This window comes from Aplidium turbinatum, chromosome 17 (assembly GCF_918807975.1).
Source record: "Aplidium turbinatum chromosome 17, kaAplTurb1.1, whole genome shotgun sequence".
Taxonomy (NCBI): Eukaryota; Metazoa; Chordata; class Ascidiacea; order Aplousobranchia; family Polyclinidae; genus Aplidium; species Aplidium turbinatum.
In genome coordinates this window covers 11,147,226-11,169,904 of record NC_137488.1, presented here as the reverse complement: position 1 = coordinate 11,169,904, position 22,679 = coordinate 11,147,226, and the positions used below count along the sequence as shown (strand labels likewise).

General features: G+C 38.1%; 1 protein-coding gene across 1 annotated transcript; it reads left to right on the top strand.

Annotated features, from left to right (window-relative positions):
- Positions 1-367: 367 nt before the first annotated feature.
- LOC145786177 (scavenger receptor cysteine-rich domain-containing protein DMBT1-like) lies at positions 368-22,679 on the top strand. The gene is made up of 25 exons (XM_082597822.1): positions 368-539; positions 1,037-1,224; positions 1,711-1,873; positions 3,979-4,189; positions 4,275-4,447; positions 5,089-5,250; positions 5,978-6,146; positions 6,363-6,449; positions 7,008-7,161; positions 7,663-7,860; positions 8,155-8,218; positions 8,721-8,832; positions 9,332-9,353; positions 12,958-13,299; positions 14,907-15,078; positions 15,294-15,504; positions 16,045-16,214; positions 16,408-16,569; positions 16,838-17,021; positions 17,366-17,452; positions 18,056-18,212; positions 18,589-18,789; positions 21,379-21,442; positions 22,164-22,275; positions 22,548-22,679. Exons 1-25 carry the CDS (start codon positions 465-467, stop codon positions 22,574-22,576), a joined length of 3,669 nt encoding a protein of 1,222 aa, XP_082453948.1. The 5' UTR covers positions 368-464; the 3' UTR covers positions 22,577-22,679.

The window sequence follows — 22,679 nt, the reverse complement described above, 5'->3', positions numbered from 1 at the left end:
GCTTAATCACGACTGCAAAGAAGACTTAAAGCAACTAGTTAAAGTGGAGGCATTAGTTGAGTGTTTGAAACGAAAATATTTGAAAATTTCTCACACAAAACAAAACTTTGTTTTGACGTTTAATATCATTGTAGCTATTTTGTTCGGCATCCATTCAATTTCATTTCTCTCAAATAAAATTTGTTTGCAATAACTTAGAAAGGCAGAGGCACGTCCTGGCATTGGCATAAACTATCCTTCTCTGATCACAAATTTAAACAAAAGATAAGCTGTGGGCTATGTAGTATGTTATTTCTAAAGCAAGAAATCTTTATGTGTTTTCATATTGCAGCAGTTTGTTTGCAACGTCTTTAAACGTTGAATTAGTACAAAGAAGAACTGATTTTTCTAGCTGGAAATCGCTTGGTTGTAAATACCTTTCCAACTTGGTTGCTTTAACGTTAATACGCTGCAAGTGGACTAATATGTCGAAAGGTCGAGTCATTGCTTCCCTACTACTTCTGCAATTGTGTCTGAGTCAAATTAGTGTTTCATTCAAGGTAAAAAAAAGGTATTTGTTTCAATTCAAAACAAGTTTGTTATTTGTGGATTTAAAAAACCCTTGCTTTGAGTTGGAACAATGCTGTGTGTAGGTGGCGACGTTACAACGATGTAAAGCAGACAGCTTTTGTTACACTAATAACGTTTAAAAAATTTTGCTTGAACTTTTAGGCTAAAATTTTATAATTTTAAAGCATTTTTGAGTCTTCCAAAGTAAAAGCTGTTGCCTATTTTAAAAGTGGGAAATTTGTAATGTGGTAGCCTATCAAACCATCTTAACCTTTTCTGGAAGAAAGGGGAGTACTGTACTTTTGTTTAGTTTATTCACACTATAAAATTAATGAAGAGTTGATTGGTGGTAGCCTACAAACTTAAAAATTAGCTACGAGTAAAATGTTTTTCCTGTATAAGATGTTGTAATAAATAAGTAAGTAGCAGGCTGCTCAAAGCAATTTTTACACAGTTGTGATTTGCTTTACCGAAACACATTTTTTAGTTGGACACGATTCAATTGAGATCAGTGTCCAATCGTAAAATTGATGGAACTTCCATCCAAGCTAGCGGCTTATTGGAATTCGAATCGAATGGAAAATGGTATAAGTTTTGTGATTCAGAATGGGGCAGAACCGAGTCTTACGTAGCGTGTGGACAACTTGGGTTTTCTGGCACATTTGGAATGACGATGTCAGTGGAAAGGTTTTTAGATTTATTTACAATTTGGTTATTTTGTATTTCATTGTTCTTTTTTATGCTGTGGTTTTGCTCGTGTGCTGATTTTTTACTGAAAAGTCTTTTATAATTGAGATTGGACAGAATATCAATTGAATTAGGCTATGTGTGTTCTGATGGTAGTTATTATCGAGTTATTTATTGTTCATATTACGATGGAAAATCTATGCTAGAATGACTATTTATGCCAATTTAAAGTTTTCAAAAACCAAACCATTCAATTAGTTATCGCTGTGATGGCGCCATTGAGTTAGTTTGGAGTTGTGTCAGAAGTAAAATTGTGCTGCGAGCAAAGTATTTTTGTAAATTAATGCGACATAATGTGTTTGTTACGCTTTTAATAATACTAAGTTTTTGGTCAAAAGTTTCAAAATTAAACTATTGATCTACTGTATTGACTTTCGCTACCTTGGTAGGATATGTCTTTTATTATTGCTGCAGGCAGCCGATGCATCAGAATAGTCAAGGAATTAGCATTAAGACCGTGAACTGCATAGGACACGAATCTCGATTGTCTCAATGCGTGTATCAAAGAGTTACAAACAACGCAAATTGTGAATCGGGATTTCCTGTTGAGTTGAATTGCATTCCAACTATGAAAGAAGTATGCCGTTCCAATGTTAAATGTTTTAAGACAAATAGATTTGGCAGGCCCGTAGCCAGGGGGGTTCTCGGGGTTCCCGGGAACCCCCCTTTGAGCCGAAAAGGTCCACATTTTGGAGAAGGTGTAGTGTACATACGATCACAGGATCAGCTACCTATGATCAGCTGAAACATTCCAGATAGCTGTGAATAAACATGTTAATATATTGTTGCTTGTTTAGAACAGGGGTCCGTAAATACTTGTTGGCGCGACCCAAAAGACAATCGTTCGAAATCTTCGAGGCCCAAAGGTTTCAGAAGCATACAATTTTGCGCAAAATCTTTTGCAATTTAATATCAATTTCAATGCGGTTGTCCCCACTTATTAAGCCAACATCGGGACCGGAAAATTTTGGGCTTATTGAGCGGGGGGGAATTTTCTATCACTCCTATACTTTCAGTAATTCAGGAATGAACCAAATTGGGCTTAATAAGCGAGTGGACCTACTAACTGTGGTCGTCGTCGTGTAAGCCTCTGGGGCCGAGGATCTACTCCTTTACCACCCCAGATTCACGATGTTCCAGAACTACACTGGAAGGCTATTAGAGAACAGCCAGTCAGCCAGTTTTTGGTTTCATCATCCAAGACGCGCAGACCTTCCACTCCATTCTACAGTCATTGATGATGTGGTCTGCGGTCTGTTCCTCGGCACCACATTGACAGGAGGAGGAAGAGGCCATTCACCTTTGGTGCATGGTTGAGCGGAAAAGCCTGACGTCCGTACGAAGACTGTTGAAGCGCACCCATGCCTGTCTTTGTAGTGTCAGGCCTATGGAGCATGTGTCGGCGTAGGAAATGAACGAATGGCGTCTGGTAGTAGGCTACGGTACTTGACTTCCGTTCAGAATTCAATAGATGGTCTGCCCAAGTAGCCACAGAGATGTTTTGTTCATCAGCTTCGTTGATCAGAAGTTGAGTGGCTGGCACGAATGGGTGTCTTGATTTCAGTCGACGGAGGTGCTCGTTTGGAGAGTAGAGATCTTGTGGTGGAGAAGATGGTTAGGTTCCAGTGCCCTCGACTGAGTGACAAAGTGGCTTCTTCACGACGAAGATTAGCGGGTTGGATGCCAGTGAGAATGGGGAGGTTGTCCAATGGTGTGGGACGCAGGCATCCGGTCACTGTGCGCAGGGCGCTGTTTATGGCTATGTCGATGTTGTGGCAGTGAGCACTGCGGCACCAAACAGGTGCACAGTAGGCTACTCTGATGAAGAGTGGACAAGGGCTAAGGCTGCTATACGCAAAGTGTCAGCTCTCGCCTCCCAGCTGGAGCCTCCCAGGCGCTTGAGTAGCGCAGCGCAGGATGTCAGTTTCTCGCGCAGTGACACTAAATGGTGGCGGTATGTGAGCGATCTGTCTAGTGTCACCCCAAGATATTTTGGTTCGGGGCAAAAAGACAGAAGTTTTCCATTGTTCTGAACATGTAGCTCACGATCAGCTTCCCGATGTTTTAGGTGGAAAGACGAAACTCAGTAGTTCAGTACGTCAAAGAGTATATGATTGTATTTATTTTTGACATACAAGTTATATTTATAGTAAGTTTAAACCCTTTTGCGACCCATTGTGGATGGTCTCGCGATCCAAATTTGGGTCGCAACCCACTATTTGCGGATCCCTGATTCAGAACCTCTCATATCGTAGACAATTTAGGCTAAAAGCGAATAGCAGAAATTGTTATATTGCAAAATGTGCACTGTGCAGTAGCTTACATGACCTTAAAAGGGCATCTGCCCCCCGCTTCCGGCGCCCCTGTAGATGTGCTATTGTGAATGTGAAAATTGTTTGTAGCCTATTTATTTCGTTTTTGTAATGTTGACAATTTGAAGTTTATTTTGTTTGTTGGTCTATATATTATGTACTGCCACTTCCTATGTTTTGATTGCTTGCTTGGAGACACTCAAAGAAGAAAGTGTTATCAAAAGGTCCATATTTTTGGATTTGATAACCCCCCCCCCCTTAAAAATGTCTGGCTACGGGCCTGGATTTGGCATAGCTTGCATCGTCTAATCTTTTTTTTATCGCAAATTTGTCTTTATGACAATCATGACACAAGTCTTTAACTTTTCAGAATGCTTCTCCAAAGTTGGTCGATGTTGAGCATAAAATCCGTCTACGAGGAGGTGCTTTGCCGGGAGAAGGTCGAATAGAAGTCCTACGGAACGGAAGATGGTTGGGCGTCTGTGCGAGTTTATGGAATCTTAATTCCGCAAATGTTGCATGCCGCCAATTGGGATTCGGAACTGCGAAGAACTTTTATATCGATACTCGATTTGGCAGAGGTGAGCAAAGAGCTGGTAGAGTATTTCAAGGCATTAACATGTTAGAATGTTTGCTTGTTAGTCTACACTCTACATGTACTTTCAGGGCACCATTTGAACCGTATTGCGTTGGCCAATTTAAAGTGTCAGGGAACTGAAAAGAGCCTTGATGAATGCCCACATGAGGAAAGACCAGTTTACTTCGTTGAAACAGAATGTTCTCAAACAAAATGGATGTCGGTTTCTTGTTTTGTGCCGAACAAACAATTTCGTAAAAAGGTAAGATTTGGAGTCACAGACTTTCCGCATAATGAATCAGCTTACACATTTGACCAATTGATCATTTTTTTATTTTTTTATTTATGAAACATCGATCCTATGTGATTTTACTACGGTGCAAAGCAGAAGCAGAGTTAAACAAAGCTTTGAAAAACTAAACAGCGTCAATTGATATAATATTTGTTAGGATAGTGAATGAGGAGTATTTTTTAGGAATTAAAGACTGCATTATTTACATAATAATTCCTCTGAATGCAATATCATCACATAAAAGAGGAAATTGACATTCAAAGGAAAAAAAACTTGATCAGCTACTCACCTGCATATAATAATAATAAACGAGCTTTATTTTGCGCCCATTGCGACAACGTACAGTAGCTACACTGCGATTACAGATGGGACACAATAGACAACAGGAAGCAGCAATGAGACATATTTCTCTGAGTCAGCTGCTTTCTTTATTTTGGCATGCCATTAAGTGTCTTCGCCGAGACACAGTCGCGTGCTCTGGAGCGGGGTTGAACCCACGTCCTTTCGAACGCAACGCAGACGCAGACGTTCTCGCTACTCGGCTACGCAGCATATACTGTAATTCAGCAAGATTACCGAATAAAACACAAATAATCTGTAAATGTTTACAGATTGATCTTCTTGACGGGAAAAGTGAAGACTCTGGCAGAGTAGTAGTGCAGCTTGGAAAAATGACCACTTGGAGCAGTATTTGCGGTGACCACTGGAGCATGAAAGAAGCAGCCGTCGTTTGTAGGCAGATGGGCCTCGGCTTTGCCTCAGAAGCTTTACAAGTAACTAATCAAAGAGTTGTTATTATACGTTACCCAAACAGCAAATCAGCCGTTTATTTACGTATTGTTTTATTTTCGCCGCCCTGTAGGCTACTTCTTACGCACTAAAAGAGAAAAAAAAAATTAATATGAGCATCACATGGCATCAACTATCAAGCATATGCCACCTGATACAAACATATACAAATGCATAACGAGCAATATTACCAATGAAAAAGCTCTTTCAATCATGTTATTTACCCCTTCCTGTTTAAAAAATGTTAAAAAGTTTTTATCTTTTTGTATGTGAGCAATTAGGCAAAGCAGTTTTACAATTTTTAGATTAGACTATATTTTTGTAGCTGTGCTGTATGCTTTCTAGTACTTCGTATTTGATGTAAAATTAGCCTATTTTTCTTTTAAAGGCTTGATAAGGGCTAGATGCATAGCCGAAAACGTTTGTTTTTATAAAGTTAAATAATGCGTTGTTGCTGAGTTATGTCTGTTTATGGTTAACTACTCTGAACAAGGTTGTGTTCTGCTAGTGGAGTACATAGCTTAGACGTGACCGGAAAGGTCTATCCGCCCAACAAGATTAATCCTACAAAGATAAGTTGTCATTGTGTAACATAAATTATTTTAAATTTGCAAAGTCAGATATCCTTTGCATTGTTTTTCTATGTTGCATTTTACATTCTTTTATATGGACTCCTACAAAGCAAAAATTAAAAAACCTGTTCATTTTCAGGACACCGCAGACTTTTCGCAAAGTAAACTACATTTATATCTGGGGGTCTTAGATGTTCAATGTCGTGGTTACGAGGAATCGCTTGAAGAGTGTCAATACAAGTTAGCTGATGGAAATGCGTTCGAGTGCAAAAATAGAAAACGTTACGCAAGTGTCGTATGCAAACGAAGTAAACCAATACAATTTTTTTACTGAGTTTACTTTACGGATTGCAAATAACAATACAGGGTTTCAAGAAAAAATGAGTTGAACGATTACTTTGCTACAACGGCTAGGCTACCATCAGCGGTAACTTTTCAACTGTCTATCAGTTGAACGTGTCATTCTACAAAACATATCAAACATTGCAGCGAGTAATAAATACTTGTTGTTTTATTTTGTGCAGAGTTGCCCGATCTTCAGTTGGACGTTGCAGAACTTGCAAAGTCGTTCGTACTTGACCCTATGCCACTCCATAAGCTCGAATGTGCTGGTAGGTTACAGCAAACAATCACCTTATTAATTAATGTCGTTTCTAGCACTTGTTGCAACATTCATCTGATGAAAGTGAAAGTAATAGCAACAACAAACAAGTTTATATATTACTTCACTTACATTTCGCACACCATAAGAATACGCTTCTTCAGAGCGAATAACATACAACATAAAATTTACAAAGTTATATACTGCAGTGCAGTTGAAGGCAAGAAAAAATGAAACACACATTATTTTAAAAGTTGGTCAAAAGATGTGTGAGCGGATAATTTCGACGTTAAATTACGTAAAAACTTCCAACATTAAGTAAAGACATTAGTAAAACTTCCAACAATTGTGTTTCATTTTTACATAAGAAAAAGCCGCAGGCGCTACAGAAACGTTGACTTATTACGACACCTCTTATTGAATCATCAATCAATCAGTAAAGAAACATCAGCACAAAAATGAATTGAAAAAAAATCGTATGTTTTTAAACACATATTGTTTTCTTTCCATTTCTTGGAACCTAGAAAATTTTAAATTTCTACTGTAATTATTTCATTTGTTTGTGAAGCGAGTCAAGACTGCCTCGCCCCAACATCGTTGAATCTAAACCGGAACTCCACCATACAGCTTCTTCGTTTCACCGTTTCGGCGTGGAACAGGGGGACGACTGAATACGGCCCAAAGCTTGACCCAAATGACTGGATTTGGCATCGATGTCACCAGTAAGCTAAACATTTACAAAAGTTTGTAACATTCTGAGAATGGTTAGATAGTTTGTTTGTGAAAATCTTCATCTTCGAATTGAGGAAGCCACTTTGGAAGCTCTATCCTTACAGTTTAGCATACTTGTAAAGTATGAACGCTTTAAAGCACCGGCGCAGGTTCGGTCATCTGGTTTAACAAAGCAAATTGTCCTTGAAGTGCGTTACTCAAGTGCGCACTCTGAGGATTGAACCATTGTTCAACGATCTTATTGTTTCTTCGTTTACAATGCTGGCTTAATCGAATGAGTAGCAGGAGCGAATACAGTCGATAGATAGTGTTATAGAATTTGCAGTAAATCAATTCTTTACCTTAAATCAGACGGATCTACTACAACCTTGTTAAGATGATGATGTATTTTATGGAAAAAGCTATTTAGAATTTGTTACTGCTTTGTTATAAAGTACATAGCCTACGTGAAGTAATTGCAGAAAAATGAAATTTTATACACTCTACCACAGACACTACCACAGCGTAGAGAACTTTGCCCATTACAACTTGCTGTCGACTGATACACTACAACCTGTTGCATATGGTCAAAAAGCAAGTTTTTGCTTAGAAGATGTGAGATGTGAAAATAGTCAACTGCGCAAGTATCGCTGCGAAAACGCTGCCACCCATGATCAAGGCTTGTCAGTTGGATGTGCTGATATCTACTTGTAAGAATAGTAAGAGGCTGCAATGTGAAAACTAAGTTTTTTAACCGGTTATGCCACTTTTAAAGAAGACTAATTTCTAACGAAGAAACAGCACCGCATAGTCTGCTTATTTATTTCACCGGAGGTCATGCGCAGATGCAAACACGATAAATGCCACCTTCAGGTTCTAATGTCTGCACTCGATGTGTCACTTCAAAACAAAAACAAGTTTATCACAAAAAGGAATGTTTGCTATGACAACCACAGTGTTCCAACTTTTTATTGTTTCAACTTTAAACGATTTTTTTTGTGCAGTTCAAACTTCGACTGTCAATGGATCGATATTACGGCTGTCAAACCTGGGCGATACTATTTTGAGGTGAATTGTGCAAGTAGTTCAAACTATACATTAACATCACTTTAATCTTCGATCAGTAAAGTGCTGCTTGTTTACCCAGAAGCCAATGACTTTGGACATGACATCACACTATCTTTCCCTTAATTGAAAAATTGTGTTACGAATTAAATGATGTTTTACACTTATTTATATTTTTGCCAATGTAGCCTACAAACAATTTTGAGAACGACTTTTGAGAAAATGACCAGTCTCACAAAAAAAAACGTTTTGAAGGAATAAATAACTTACGTCTTAAGGTTTATACACACATACATATCTATCACAAATTTGCTCTTGAGTAAGATCTTAATCAGAAAGCTTTGCTTTTTTGTATTTGATGTAGTGTAGTAAGATTAAAAAGTATATTTTCTTTATAAATGTGCTTGATTTTTTAGACTAGATTTTGCCATTTTTGTTAGATCAAGCTAAGCTACAATGCATAAAGTATTTTTATGAATGCTTATCACGACGGTGTTTTTATCAGGTAAATTTAAATCCGTTGGAAACAGTCGCAGAAACGGACTTCATGAACAATATTGTGATATGCGAGCTCATCTACACTGGAACAAGCGTATCGACTAGAAATTGTCATTCAAGTAAGCACATAGCTATCGATGGTTCCCAGCCCTGGGGTTGTGTGATTGATTGTGGAAATCTAAATCTCTGTCCGCGGACTATATGAAAGCTTCTTTGAGAGCTTAGTCCTTGCAGTTTCGCGTACTTGTAGGTAGAGGCTTGACCACTGGCGCATGTCCGGTCATCGAGATTGGCAAGGTGAAGTTTTCCACTTGTTGTTGAAGCCTAAAGATTTCCGCGTATTTTTGCTTGAATTTGCAATTCAGGTTCCTGTGAATGGAGAGCAGTCCTTGAAATACATTGCTCAAGTACACATCCCAAAAGCTGAATCAGCGCGGGTTGATCTTGCAGATTGTTTCGTACACGAAGTGGGGCGCTTAGCCATCTGAGTCCAAACTTTAAGGCCTTCCAAGGGCTCGTAGTTTTAAAAAGACGATTACTACACAAATGTATCATCGTTTATTTTAATTAACCATGAAAAAAGTATAATTAAAAAAAACAACATCTGTACTGTTTCAGCTGATGACTATGCTACCTCAATCCTATGAAAATGCATCTCCCGTTTTGAAATACACTTGAAGCTTCTAAACAGCAAACTCATCATTGATTAGGCTATATATAGACTAACTCATCAGAATCATCACATCTTGCTAAACACAAATACTACCAAGATACCAAATCCTTTGAGTTTGACAAATTTTATCAAAATCATTTTTAAATCTAAAAAGCATTTTTAAGTAAGTTATAAGAAGAAATAAAGTATGTCAATGCAGTCTCAATCGAGTCGATAATTTGTACATAGTTGAAACATTAGTTGTTGTTGTCGTAGCCTATGTATCATAGCTTTTGTGGCCTTTTATAAAGTGCATGCTGAGCTCTTAAATTTTACCAGCATTGGCGGTGCAGTGCAGTGTCCCAAACTGAAAAAGACTGCCTTTCTAGACCAGTGGTTCTTAACCTCTTTCCATGTTGGTACCGTTTTAAAATCACCGACTGTTTCACGCATCCCTTTCTAAAAATAGCTCAAAAGTATTAATCACCCTCAATCCAGCATGTACAGTAGTTTAAAACCTCATTAACCAAGTCACAGTGTTTAATGCCATCTTTTAACTAATCATAATCAGTGCTGTATTCGAGGGTATACGGCGGTATACGCAGTAGGCTATACTCTCTGCTTTTTCGAGCAACTAATATAGTATACCCTCTGGTTTTCCAAAGAGAGTGCCTATGCTGTCCTTACTGATTCCTAATGTATGATGTTCTGCAAGAATTATCCATGTTATCCATTGAACTTCAGTCTTGAAGGACAACTTTACCTAGAGCTGAATTTTTAATAAAAAGGACAATACGAATTATTGAGAGTTTCAAGAAAAATCCGGAAGAAAAAACACAATTGGCTTTAGCAGCGAAGGATAATTTAATGTTCAGAAATATTCCTCTGATACAGAATTCTAAAATGGTGCCAATTAACGCGAATCAATTCATTCAGAGCATTGTTAGCAGAATGCAAATGAGACTTTGCACTAATGCCGACACTGACAATGGTCAGCTACTGGTTGATACTGCTAACTTGCAACCTGAAAAAATGATAGCAGGAAATTTACGTCATGGAGAAGCAGAGGTGAGAAGAATTTGTAAACGCTTTGACATTGATGAAAGTCAAATACAGTCAATCCAAGGATTAAGAGACTTTAGTAAAAAAGTTGAAATTGTGCCCAATATTTTGAAGTCACTCTTGACAGCTATTTCAACTTTACCTTGTATGACAGCAGAATGTGAACGTGGTTTCAGTTTAATGAACAATATTATCACAGGTTTAAGAGCATCTTTGCTCATTGCTAATGTGAGTTGTTTGATATTTATAAATTTCAATGGACCACCTGTGGCTCAATTTACCGCTAAAAATATGTAAGATCCTGGCTGCTAAACCACCGATCAGCTAAGAATGCTAGATCCCAAATTTGTAAAGAAGATAAAGATGTAGATTCCTCTCGGAAGGCTGTTTGGAATGTATTCATAAAAAAATAAACAATTTTGTAGGCCTACCTCTCGTCCAATTTTGATGTTGATAATTCATGTTATGGTAGAATAAAGATTAATATTTTGCAAGTTGTGTATTATTTATCATTTTGGCAAATCTGACAGTATACCCTGTGCTTTTTTTACGAGTACAGCACTGATCATAATGACTCCCCATCAACGCAGCTTGTAGGAACACATCTGAAATTTCGTAATGGTGCAAGCACCCCTGGTCAGAAACCCTGGCCCCAGACAATAATTTGTTTTCACTAACAATATGTTTATCAATGCATATAATCTTTGATATAAACTCTGAGACAAAAACTGGAACATGCTTAGAAAACAGACATACGTAGCTGCACGTACCGCTTTTGTTAGGTTGTCAACAAATTTGACTTTGATGCTTTGCTATGCTTTTACATTATAATTTTAAATGCTTATATTCCCTCATTCGGTGCCATGTTGCTTTAATGGTTGAGCCTCGTTCTTATCACCTTATATAACAATATTGTTGATGATGACTTGCATTTAACTTTAAAAGCTTCATAACCCGCGAGGCATAGCCAGTGAGCGCTCATAGAAATAAAACATATAAATAAGTTTCTGGATGGTTTAATATCAAGAGAGTTTCCTCAATTCCAAATTGCCAGCAGCTACCTAACCAGCTCAGAACGTAGTTAACAAAAGAAATGTGTTAGAACAATCTATAAAGATGTTTTTGAAGTGTAAGGTTGAATTGAGACTTAGTCGAAAGCAAGGAGGGTTACTACTACAGTAGGTAGGCTGTAGAAGTTTTCTGCATGTCATAAATGTAGTGTAGAGTTAGAAAACAAGTAGTTTCATTCAACCCTCCTAACGTTGAAAAAAATCATCTTTATTGATTTAAAAATTTAAAGACTATTTTTATGTTTGTGATGTACCGGTAATACTAAATAAAACAAGATTTTTAAAGCTTATGTTTCTTTGATAAAATTAATTTGAAATTAAGTTGCATAGCATTGTTTTCATAGTGTTGAGTTGCATTGAATGCATGATTTAAAACTGCACTTTATACTTTTCAAGTCGTTGAATATGAGGCCTAGCCATTCCAGCGTAAATCAGTCACATTTCCAAGACAAGAAAGCAACTAAAAGTTAGTTGTCGAAGTCGAAAACATATACAAAAATTAGCTGATGGATAGAGTGAATAGTAAATCTCACTTTCAGAATTAAAACCAGAATTTCTAGTTTAAACGGCATTAGTTTTGGATCGGGCTGTGCTGAAATCAGGCTTTGCTAGGGATGTTGTCTTCGATAAGTCACAAAAAGCTGCTGAAAACACAAATGTCGTCATAAAACTTTAAAAACGGTGTGTTTGCTTTGACCTTGAGCAAAACGTGCACTATGTGCCCATCTAGCCCCATAGCTGGTTTAATGAGGGTGAACACTTTCTTAGCTTACTCCTAAATCGTAGAAGCAAAGCATATTTTGAAGGAGAGTAGGCTAATCACTTTAGATTCTACAGTTTACAATAGTCTACTGTAAATCACAGCTTGCAGCTGCGTGTACTGTATAGGCTACAGACAGTAGCATCTGCTTAAAAAAAACAATGCTTTGGCTGTACCACTGCAGTGGTTTTGCTCTCATCATCATACTCTTGTCAATTTCACACGGCTCCAGTCAAAAAAATTCTGGTCAGGTAAGATACAGGTTCTGTTTATAGGCTATGTATAAATCCTCATAGAAAGCTTGCGTATATTCGGTTGTAGCCCACGATTGCAAGAGCGTAAAATGTAAACATCCTTTTGGACAAAAATACTCACTCCTTGAATTGAAAAAAGGACCTTTCAAACTTGATTTCTGCTTTCAACCACACTAAAGTCGTAGCATAGGAGTGCGCGAAACAAACACATCTTTAAATTGTTACAAAAATAAGCAAAACTTAGTTTTATCTGCGTTTTTTTTTGTAGAAGTGTATATAGATTTCTTATTTAGTGTTAGAAACAAATATTTTATGTTTGAACACAATTGTACAGATTAAAATAAGTGATAAGAAATAGAAACCTTCATACGTACTACAAGAAGCCTATCATACAAATTAAACCTGAAACCTAATTTTCTTTTTTCTATATCCTGTTAAATCTTCAGCAAATATAAACGCACTTGGCAAAGAGTGAGCGGTAGCTATCGATTAGCAGCCAAACCAGAGTTAGGCCTACGTAGTTGGAACCAAAACGCTTTCAATAAATGGAGTAAGGGACAAAAATTAATTTTTTTTTCGTTCTTTCAGGTAACTGGCAGCATATTAAGACTTGTATCTATCAGCAAAAATAAAAATGAGATGCTCAAAACCAATGGAATATTGGAAATCCAGTTGAAGGGGAAATGGCTTCGATTTTGTGATTCTGAATGGGGTAGAAGCGAATCTTATGTGGCATGTGGACAGCTTGGATTTGCTGACAGCATTTACCCGAATGACCTTGATGTCAAGTAGGACTTGTTACTAAAATATGCAGATGATATACAATGTAACTTATTTGTCGAATATTTTTTGTTTAACCGTAGGCTACATTAGTCAATTGGTCACATTTTGTTTGTCTTGGCAAAATGCTTTTGTGTACGTTAGGTAGTCTACTGTTCGTCACATCGGCCATCGTTTAATTCGCTCGATTCGTCGTCTTTTTATGCCATTTTTAAAGTTATTTTTGAGTTGAACCTTCAAAAATGTTTTCTTCATTAGCCTAATCGTTCAAATAGTGGTTGAACTTTTGACGTTTAATTTCAAGGTTTATGAAGATCAGTCAGTTGGTTACTTGAAAAGGGCTAACATGAGTATTGAGTATGGCCAAAAACGTTTCTAATTTTTAGTTTATTTTCATGTTATAATGCTAAATGTCGTCTGGTTGTTAGGTTTTATTTGTTTATTTTAAGGTTATTGTCAAAGCTGAGTTATCGAAATTCAATGTCTAACAAATTAGCTGAGTTTATCGAATAAAATAAAACACACAATCACATAGGCTACAGGTAAAGCCAAGAAAAAGTTAATGCGTAAAAGTAACAACATGATTGTAATGCCCCCAGCCCCAGCCTTATTCTCAAAAGTTAAGTTTTAATATGCACAGTAGGCTACGATAAACTGAAAATAAAATTATATTTAAATTTGAAACATAGGCTACATCGTATATGCTCGTCATTCTAGAGTTGGTTAGCTTTAAATCTTTATCCTCGGACTAACAAAGCCTTGATGGGTTATTTCTGGTAGTTTTGCATACTTGTAGAGGCTCTTGACACAGGGCCGGTTACCCAGATTGGCAGTGAAGTTTCCGATTGTTGAAGTGTTGTTGCCGTGGAATTATTCCATTCACTAGGTGCCGTTGAATGGAGAGCAGTCCTGAAATGCGTTGCTCAAGCGCACACCACACCAACAATAAAAAACACCAACAATACACCAACAAATGCGTTGCTCAAGCGCACACCACACCAACAATAAAAAGCTATGCACGATTAAAGGTTTGAATCGTATTGGAATATTCTACTTGCACTCTTCTAAATGCTTGACTATAACTGAGAACGTAAACATATATAGGCTACTGCAACGCAGCAGCGTGCATATTACTATTCTTTGGAAGTGAAAGATGTGATAAGATGTGTTTCAACAACATCATTTTAATCAGTAACATTTTGTGTATCATTTTTTAAATTGAATACTGTGATATAAAGTAAAGCAAATTTGGTTTGGTTTATCCTCGGACTGACAAAGTCTTTGATATAGGTTATTCCTGATAGTTTCGCATGCTTTGACGCAGAGGCTTTTGACGCAGGGCCGGTTACCGAGATTGTCAGAGTAAACTTTCCAATTGTTGAAACGTAGCTGCCAGGGGATTATTCCATCCACTACATAACGACTTTGCATAATTGTGACAAGCTATGCAAAATTATTTGCATAATTTGTCATTACAAAGGGGTTGGTTAAAAGATAATGATGAATTAAACAAACTGACCAATCATCCATTAAGGGAACTATTATGTCCAAATACTTTAGTGTGCTCTTTTTAAGTCATTATCATATACCATTTACCATCCAACTTATGTTTTAGAGGACAACCAAACGCCGGTGCATCGATTCGAATTCAGAAGGTGACATGTGACGAATCAGACTCGCAATTGACGCAGTGCCGCTATCATGTTGTGCGAGAGAATGCAACACTTAGCGAATTTTGTCCCTCTGGAAGCCCTGTCGCTCTGGCTTGTGCGCCACCAAAAGAAAAGGTTGGGATAGAAAAAATGATAAAGTTAATTAAAGTATCTCACTCATGTTTTATATAGTTGAGTATTGCCTACAATAGCACAAAAAATAAAATATTAAATGATTAGTTTCATAACCTACAAAATATTTCTCAAGCAAGTGATAAAATAGTTAGACCTACTGTATAAGTATAGGGTTTTCACAAAAGCTCATAAACAATGAAAGGTTATCTTTCTAGCTAGTTACATCAGCGTCACATGATGTTGCAAACGGGATTCGTTTGCGCGGAGGTGCATTACCAGGAGAGGGCCAGGTACAAGTTCTTAGAAGTGGAAGATGGGGAGGCGTTTGTGCAAACTCGTGGAACATCAAATCTGCCAATGTCGCATGTCGCCAGTTGGGATTTGGAACAGCAAAAAATTTCTACATGGATACTAAATTTGGACAAAGTAAGGCAAAGTCGTGTTAGTTTTTATTGAAATTGAATAATGAGAAAAATCATGGCTTACTTTTATACATGCTGGTTGGTCTAGACCCGTGAAATTACTGGCTCAGTAAAAAAAAAAAAACAATCAATAAATTTCAAGAGTTGCATGTTGCGAATGTTACGGCCCTGGATAATACAGATGTGATTTATCCGGGCTTGATCGTTTTGAGTTTTTAAGCTAAAAACTTGAAATCTCACGCATGACAAACAAAATATGAAATCCAAGGTAAAAGCATGTAAAATACATAAATTATAGCTAACTTAGCAAAGATGTATTAATTTTGCTAATTGCGTTAATTAGCAGTGTTTTTGTTAATTTCTTGGGAGAGCTTCAGCAGATCACAAGTGCTTTTATCATTTCCTTCGCGTAAGGTTCTCAGTGTAGCTCATTTTTGCTCTCAGCGTAAACTTAGATGCCTTCAGTTAGTCACTTGAGACAGTTTCTCACTTTTTCAAATACAAAACGTCAAGTTTTTACCTCTGAATTTATGTTTTATTTTAGACCACGGATGGAGGCTGCTAACTAAAGTCGTTTGTGTTGGAAATGAAAAAAATCTAAAAGAATGCCGCTCGAATTCACTATCAAGGTTTGATTACAAAGGAGCTGGCTGCTCGAAAAAACAAATTGCTTCTGTGTCGTGCCACGTTCCTAATAAAGGCCATCGCAACAAAGTAATTATGCAATTAGGCATACACTTCAATTTGGGTTTTTTCTTCATCTTGTATGCTTTCATTGCATTGTAGCCTACAAATAATCTGTGCGTCACGGATTAGAATGCAAGTGTACACAGTTTCACAAGGATAATTTAACAAACGTGTTACCAGTTTCATTCACCAGTGATGCTTTTTTTTATTAACTTGACAGATTAAATTACTGGATAGATTGCGAAAAAACAGTGGTAGAGTGGTTGTTCAATTTGGAAGCGGTGGATCGTGGGGAAGCATTTGCAGTGATTATTGGAGCCTTAGAGAAGCAAATGTAGCATGCAGGCAGATGGGGCTAGGATACGCTTACAGAGCATACAAAGTAAGTTGGTTTTAATTAAATGTAAAGTGTTTTTAAACACAGACAAAAACACCTTCCTTTTAATAACACAATGGAATAATACTATACTACTCACATCTTTTGAGAATTTACATCAAGTGCAGTTACTGTTCACTAAACACCTTAACATCTGTTTCATCCGTATTGAAATCATCAGGAGGTTCTTACTCAAATAGAATTTGTAGGTTCCCTTAGTTTGATCAACTCCTTTCTCAAAACAATACAAGTAATTTGCTATAAACCAACTCAGAATCTACGATACGTGACAAACAGTAGTCAACACCTGTCGTTAGCTGCCACTCAACTGCGCTGTCGAGGGGATGAAGAATCTCTGGATGAATGCAGATACAAACTTTATAACGGAGAACAAGCGTTGAACTGTGGATACCAAATTCGCTCCAAGAATCGATATGTTGGAGTTGTGTGCACTCAAGGTAACGCTGTTACTTCTTATTCAGTAAATCAGTTCTTTATTGCATTGAATCAGCATTTGTAGACGTTAAATCGGTTTTAAAAAGGACTGATTTCGTTGCTTTTAGGCTGGGTAAAATAGCCAACTACACAATAAATAAAAATGATAATCAAATAATCGATAACAAAATTTAATATGAAATATCTGTTTTGCAAGCAGCTAGATCCAGAAATTTAAAGCTTTTAATTAGCCTGTTGGTCCAACACAGCAAAGAAATATTGATAGGGATAAGGGATATGGATATTTTCCGATTTGAATAAGAAGTATTAGCCAAACAACAGAGGTCTTGTTTATTTTCGAAAACAGCTTTGCCTGACCTTCAACCGGACGCCAAAACTCTGCAAAGTTCTGTTGAACTTCAAATCAAACAACTGCATGAGCTGGAATGTGCAGGTAAATTTCATTTCGTAAGTTTAATATCGACTTTAAATTAAATATCATTTGCGTAGTGTTAGGCTTTCGCTTACTGAACAATATCACTGCGATATTTGTATTATTGAGTTTAAAAATTCATTTTAGAATTGTTGTACAATAAATCACCTGCCCTGCAATTGTAAGAAAAAATGCTTGTAATAAAACACAGACACCAGCAATTGACTACAGTGTTGTCCATTCTACCAATAATATTCGATAGAAAGTATTGTGGAAAAGACCATTTTTACACACTTGACTTTAATATATGCCAACACAATGTTCACTAATGTTTCAAAATTTTAAACGAACTAACTTCAACTAACTACTTTTAAACTTTCCAACTAACCCCAGTCTCTCCAACCATATTGACCCAGACAGTAAAATTTGTTATTTTTACATTGATTCAACGTCTATAACGGATTTTGCCTTCTGGAGAACGACTTGCTGTGTATCGCAAAACCTTTTAATATTTTCCGAATCTGAAATCGCTGCACTGGCTCATCGATTGCTCAAGAGAATCACAGTAGAGTTTGCTAACAGTATATACCGAAGTTTCTAATTGTTTTGCATAATATATTGCAGCAAGTGAAAATTGCCTGGCCCCATCAGCGTACAAAATAACAAATAGAAACTCCACCAGAAAACTTCTTCGTTTTACTTTGAGTGCATGGAACCGGGGCACTGCCACTTACAGGCCTAAACTAAATCCTCAACAATGGATATGGCATGAATGTCATGGGTAAGATTATCATGACAACAAACTTTCTATGCCTACAACAACATATTCCTGACTAAAGAATCAACTTCACATCACGACAGCTGGTTGGAGACTATATTGCCTGTTTGTTAGCATGAGAATATTTCTTGTTCTGACCATTTGTTCTAGTTTTGTAACCAAAAAAATTGTAACTTTTTAAGCTAAGCTACAGAAGCAATGGCTACTATACTGTAAAGAAGTAAATTTAATGCTCAAGATTAAAACTAATTTCAGTCGACAAGCACAAAACAATTTTAGGTATGTGGATCTGCTACAACTTATATCACGTAGAAAGAGTTTGTTGGAGTTTCTTCAGTGTTATTAAGTTGTAGGTTTATTAACTTTTTTGGTTATGCAGGCATTTTCACAGCATGGCGGAATTTGCGCATTATGACATTTTGTCATCGACAACATTCGAACGAGCTGCCGAAGGTCACAAAGCAAGCTTCTGCTTGGGCGACAGCAGCTGTGAACGGCCAGCAACGCCTACATTTCGCTGCACGCGAGAACCGACAAGAAAGAAACAAGGCATCTCGGTCGGCTGCACGGATATATACCGGTAACTGTTGAGTCGCGTTTTCTTGAAGTGGTTTTATTCAGTTTTGTTAAAAAGTTTAAAAAGTTTCAGTTTGATTAAAAGACTTCCTTTCCTGCTGCTTGCGTCACCTGCGCATCCCAAGAATCTGGAGAAGAGCCCTAGTGGTTGCAGTCCCAAAGCCGAAGAAGCTCCCAGGGGATCCGAAGAGCTACCGCCCCATCTCTCTGCTCTGTGTCCCCTTCAAGATACTCGAGAGACTTATCTACGCCCGTGTCGAACCGATAATAGACCCTCAGCTCCCTTGGGAACAAGCCGGCTTTCGCCACGGAAGATCAACCGTAGACCAGGTCACTCTGATGACCCAAGACATCGAGGACAGCTTTTCGGCAAAAAAGAAGGCTGGCGCCGTGTTTATCGATCTCACGGCTGCCTACGACACTGTATGGCACAGCGGTCTTACCTGCAAACTACTCCGTCTCCTTCCTGACAGGCACATGGTCCATATGATTATGGAACTTGTGCAAAACCGCAGCTTTACCCTTTCCACCGGTAGAGGCCGACGAAGTAGACTACGTCGACTCAGGAACGGCGTCACACAGGACTCTGTCCTAGCTCCCCTCCTCTTTAACACTTACATCTATGACCTGCCTGACACCATCTCCAGGAAGTATGCTTACGCAGACGATCTGGCTGTCCTGCATCCAGCCGGAGATTGGCAGTCAATGGAGAAGAACCTAAGCCAGGACATGTCAACTATATCAACATATCTCCAGAAATGGAAGCTACAGCTTAGAAAGGCAAAGACAGTGTCGACGGCCTTCTATCTAAACAACAAGGAAGCAAAACGTGAGATCAACATTACCACCAATGACGAACACCTGCCCTACTGCGCCGAACCCACCTACCTCGGCGTAACCCTGGACAGGTCACTCACGTACCGACGACACCTGGAGTCACTGCGCAAAAAACTATCTGCGCGCGTTGCACTTTTGAGGCGACTGGCGGGTTCCGGCTGGGGAGCTGATACGAAAACCCTTCACACAGCTACCTTGGCCCTCGTCCATTTTACCGCTGAGTACTGCGCACCAGTGTGGTGCTGCAGCTCTCACACTCGCCACATTGACACGGCCATCAATGACGCACTACGCACTGTGACTGGATGCCTGCGTCCCACTCCAACGGACTGCCTTCCCATCCTTGCAGGCATCCAACCTGCCGAGCTTCGCCGTAAAGGAGCCATGATTTCCCTTGCTCGTCGCGCACTGGACCCCGACCACCTCCTCCACAGTACATTCCAGCGCCTACCTGGAGAACAGCAGCGACTGAAATCAAGACGCCCATTTGTACCCGCCGCACGACAGCTTCTGAACAACGTTGAAGATCTTGGAATAAGTGCGGCACACTGGACGAACTACACATGGAACATGGAACCGCAAAAATGTAAACAAAAAAGTAGATTCCTGTGGTTTTATTGTAAGATCAAAAATATCATGTCCTACAAAAGTAAGTTAGTATGAGAAGAAAAAAAAAACACCTATGCTAAAACAACAACTGTTAACTGCTAGCATAAAGGACGAAGCAAAAACACTAAAAGTAGGCCTATCTTTATAAATTCATGCTTTAACAAAATCAGTCAGTTTATAGGCCGACTTGAGTAGGCTATACAGTTAATAAGATTGCAGTCGTTAATAAGTAAGCTAGTACGTAGCACAAGTTCGTGAGTAGTAAGCCTATACGTATAGTACTAACAATGTTCAATCCGAAATAATCGTCAAGGTTGTGACAATAAAAACAGTCACGGACCAAGTTCATTCATATAATAAATTTTTAGTTTTTTTGTGAAAGTTTTAATACTCGTAGCTCCAGCTATTTCTGAAGGTAAATCATTCTATATTTTTGGGCCTAAGAATTTCAAACTGCCTTGACCCTTTCTTGAGCTGACACTACGTAAGTGAAAGTTATTTTTTGAGAAACTCTCGTACCATGGCTATACATACGATGATAGCTGCGCAACAAAATGGTGTTGCCTGCTGCATTCTTTAATAGAGGTCTGTACTGATGATTTGTTTATGCTTTGTATAAGATGCAGGGTAGAAAGTCTCTTAAAGGGTATTCCTGAAAGTTTCACATGCTTGCAGAAGCTTTAAACCACTTAAGCAGGGCCGGTTACACAGATTGGCAGAGTGAAGTTTCCAATTGTCGAAATGTTGTTGCCTTTAAACTATTCCCATCCACTTAGAGCTGCACTGTTGCTGGATGGAGAGCAGTCTTTAAACTGTCATGCTCAAGCGGACATCCCGAAAAATGCTCGCTTTGCTTGATCTTTCGGTTTCGTCTTGAGCAAAGTCGGGCGCTTAACCAATCGGGGAGGTCTATCACAGCCGGGAGTTTGTCCTCCATACAAACACACCAAGGAAGGCTGTAACACTGCTCATCAAAGCTAGAGCTTCCTCTTAAAGATTGATGACACGACAAGAGGCTCCAAAGAGTTTCAGTAGGCCTAACAGCATAATCTTGGTAAACTGACAATGGTAGGAAAATATGGCAAACTGTATGTGATTTCTCGAAAACAAGTTCACAAATCAAACTCACAACCTTCCTCTTTTTCAGATCAACTATAGATTGCCAATGGATTGACATTACAGATGTGCCACCCGGGCGCTATATTCTTAGAGTAAGCTGAAGTAAATACCCGCTACTATAGTTTCCTAATCCTGTGCCTTAGAATCGCTATAAGTGCAGTATAATTTTATGTTTAGTTTCTCCGCTCTTGATATAACGTTTGGAGATGTTAAGCTACCATTAAGCGTTTGAAACGTTTGGAGTGTCGATCTACAGTTAAAGATCCTATAACATTTCATTCAATGACATCTTATAATCTATCAAATAGACTAAAGAGCTCAAGTGCCAAATGAAGTTTTATTAGATGTAAAAGTGAGCAACCGGAAGGTATTTTACCGTATTTTAATTTAAACAAAAACACAGTAAAAATAAATCGATAAAAAATGTCAGTAACCTCTCAAGTGCATGTAGCAATACAAAAACAAAGTGAAAATTATTATAAAAAATATAAAAAAGTTACACTATAGTAGTGACTTGGCTACTGCAACTTCTGTACTGCACATATCATCAAAGACACCAGCATTTGTTCGCATTGACAGTTGCTGTGTTATCAGGGGCGGATCAAGCAGGTAGCTGTATGGAAAAGGGGTGATTTCACCAAAACGCAATGATGCGTAGGTCTACATTAATCCGACATTGTAAAAACATTATAAATAAAGTTACTTTTTTATATTTTTGAAGGGGTGATATCGCCCCGCTCCTGGATCCGCCGCTGTAGTACAGAAATGTAGAACGTTATTCGTGGCAAATACTAACCTTGCCTTTGTTTTCAGATGAGCTTAAATCCATTGAAGATTATATCGGAGTCAAACTTTGAAAACAACCATGCTATTTGCATTCTTAATTACTCTGGTCGAGCTGTGAGAGTCAGAAATTGCCACATCCGTAAGTTCTTATTTTTGTCATGATTGTTATCTCAGACAAAGCAATGGTAGATCTGTAATGTACTACACCAAACATGGTGGGTAGCTCTCGAGTCCCGTTTATAATCCATGTGTTTCGTAAGAATAGCCATAGAGGAATTAATATAGCGATAATTGCTTAACTGACTTATAAGCAACTCTACATAAATCTTTCAACTCCGTCACAATGAATCAATCAACACACCGAAGATAGACTACCGGTAGGCTACTTAACTCAAAACTTTTGTTTTTCAGCTGATGACTATGCCAACTCTCTTGCGTAACTGAAGACTTCGAAACTACGAGTTTACTCCATTTGTGATACTGGATTTTGCTTTGTAACCTTAATTTGTGCATCACATCAAATACATTTTATTTTCGACTGCA

Bases quoted from the DNA above. Each gene is read 5' to 3' on its own strand.
- LOC145786177 (XM_082597822.1), top strand. From the start codon at position 465: ATGTCGAAAGGTCGAGTCATTGCTTCCCTACTACTTCTGCAATTGTGT. The intron at 5,251-5,977 runs GTAACTAATCAA...GTTCATTTTCAG, and splicing joins TTGCCTCAGAAGCTTTACAA to GACACCGCAGACTTTTCGCA. The intron at 7,162-7,662 runs GTAAGCTAAACA...ACTCTACCACAG, and splicing joins ATTTGGCATCGATGTCACCA to ACACTACCACAGCGTAGAGA.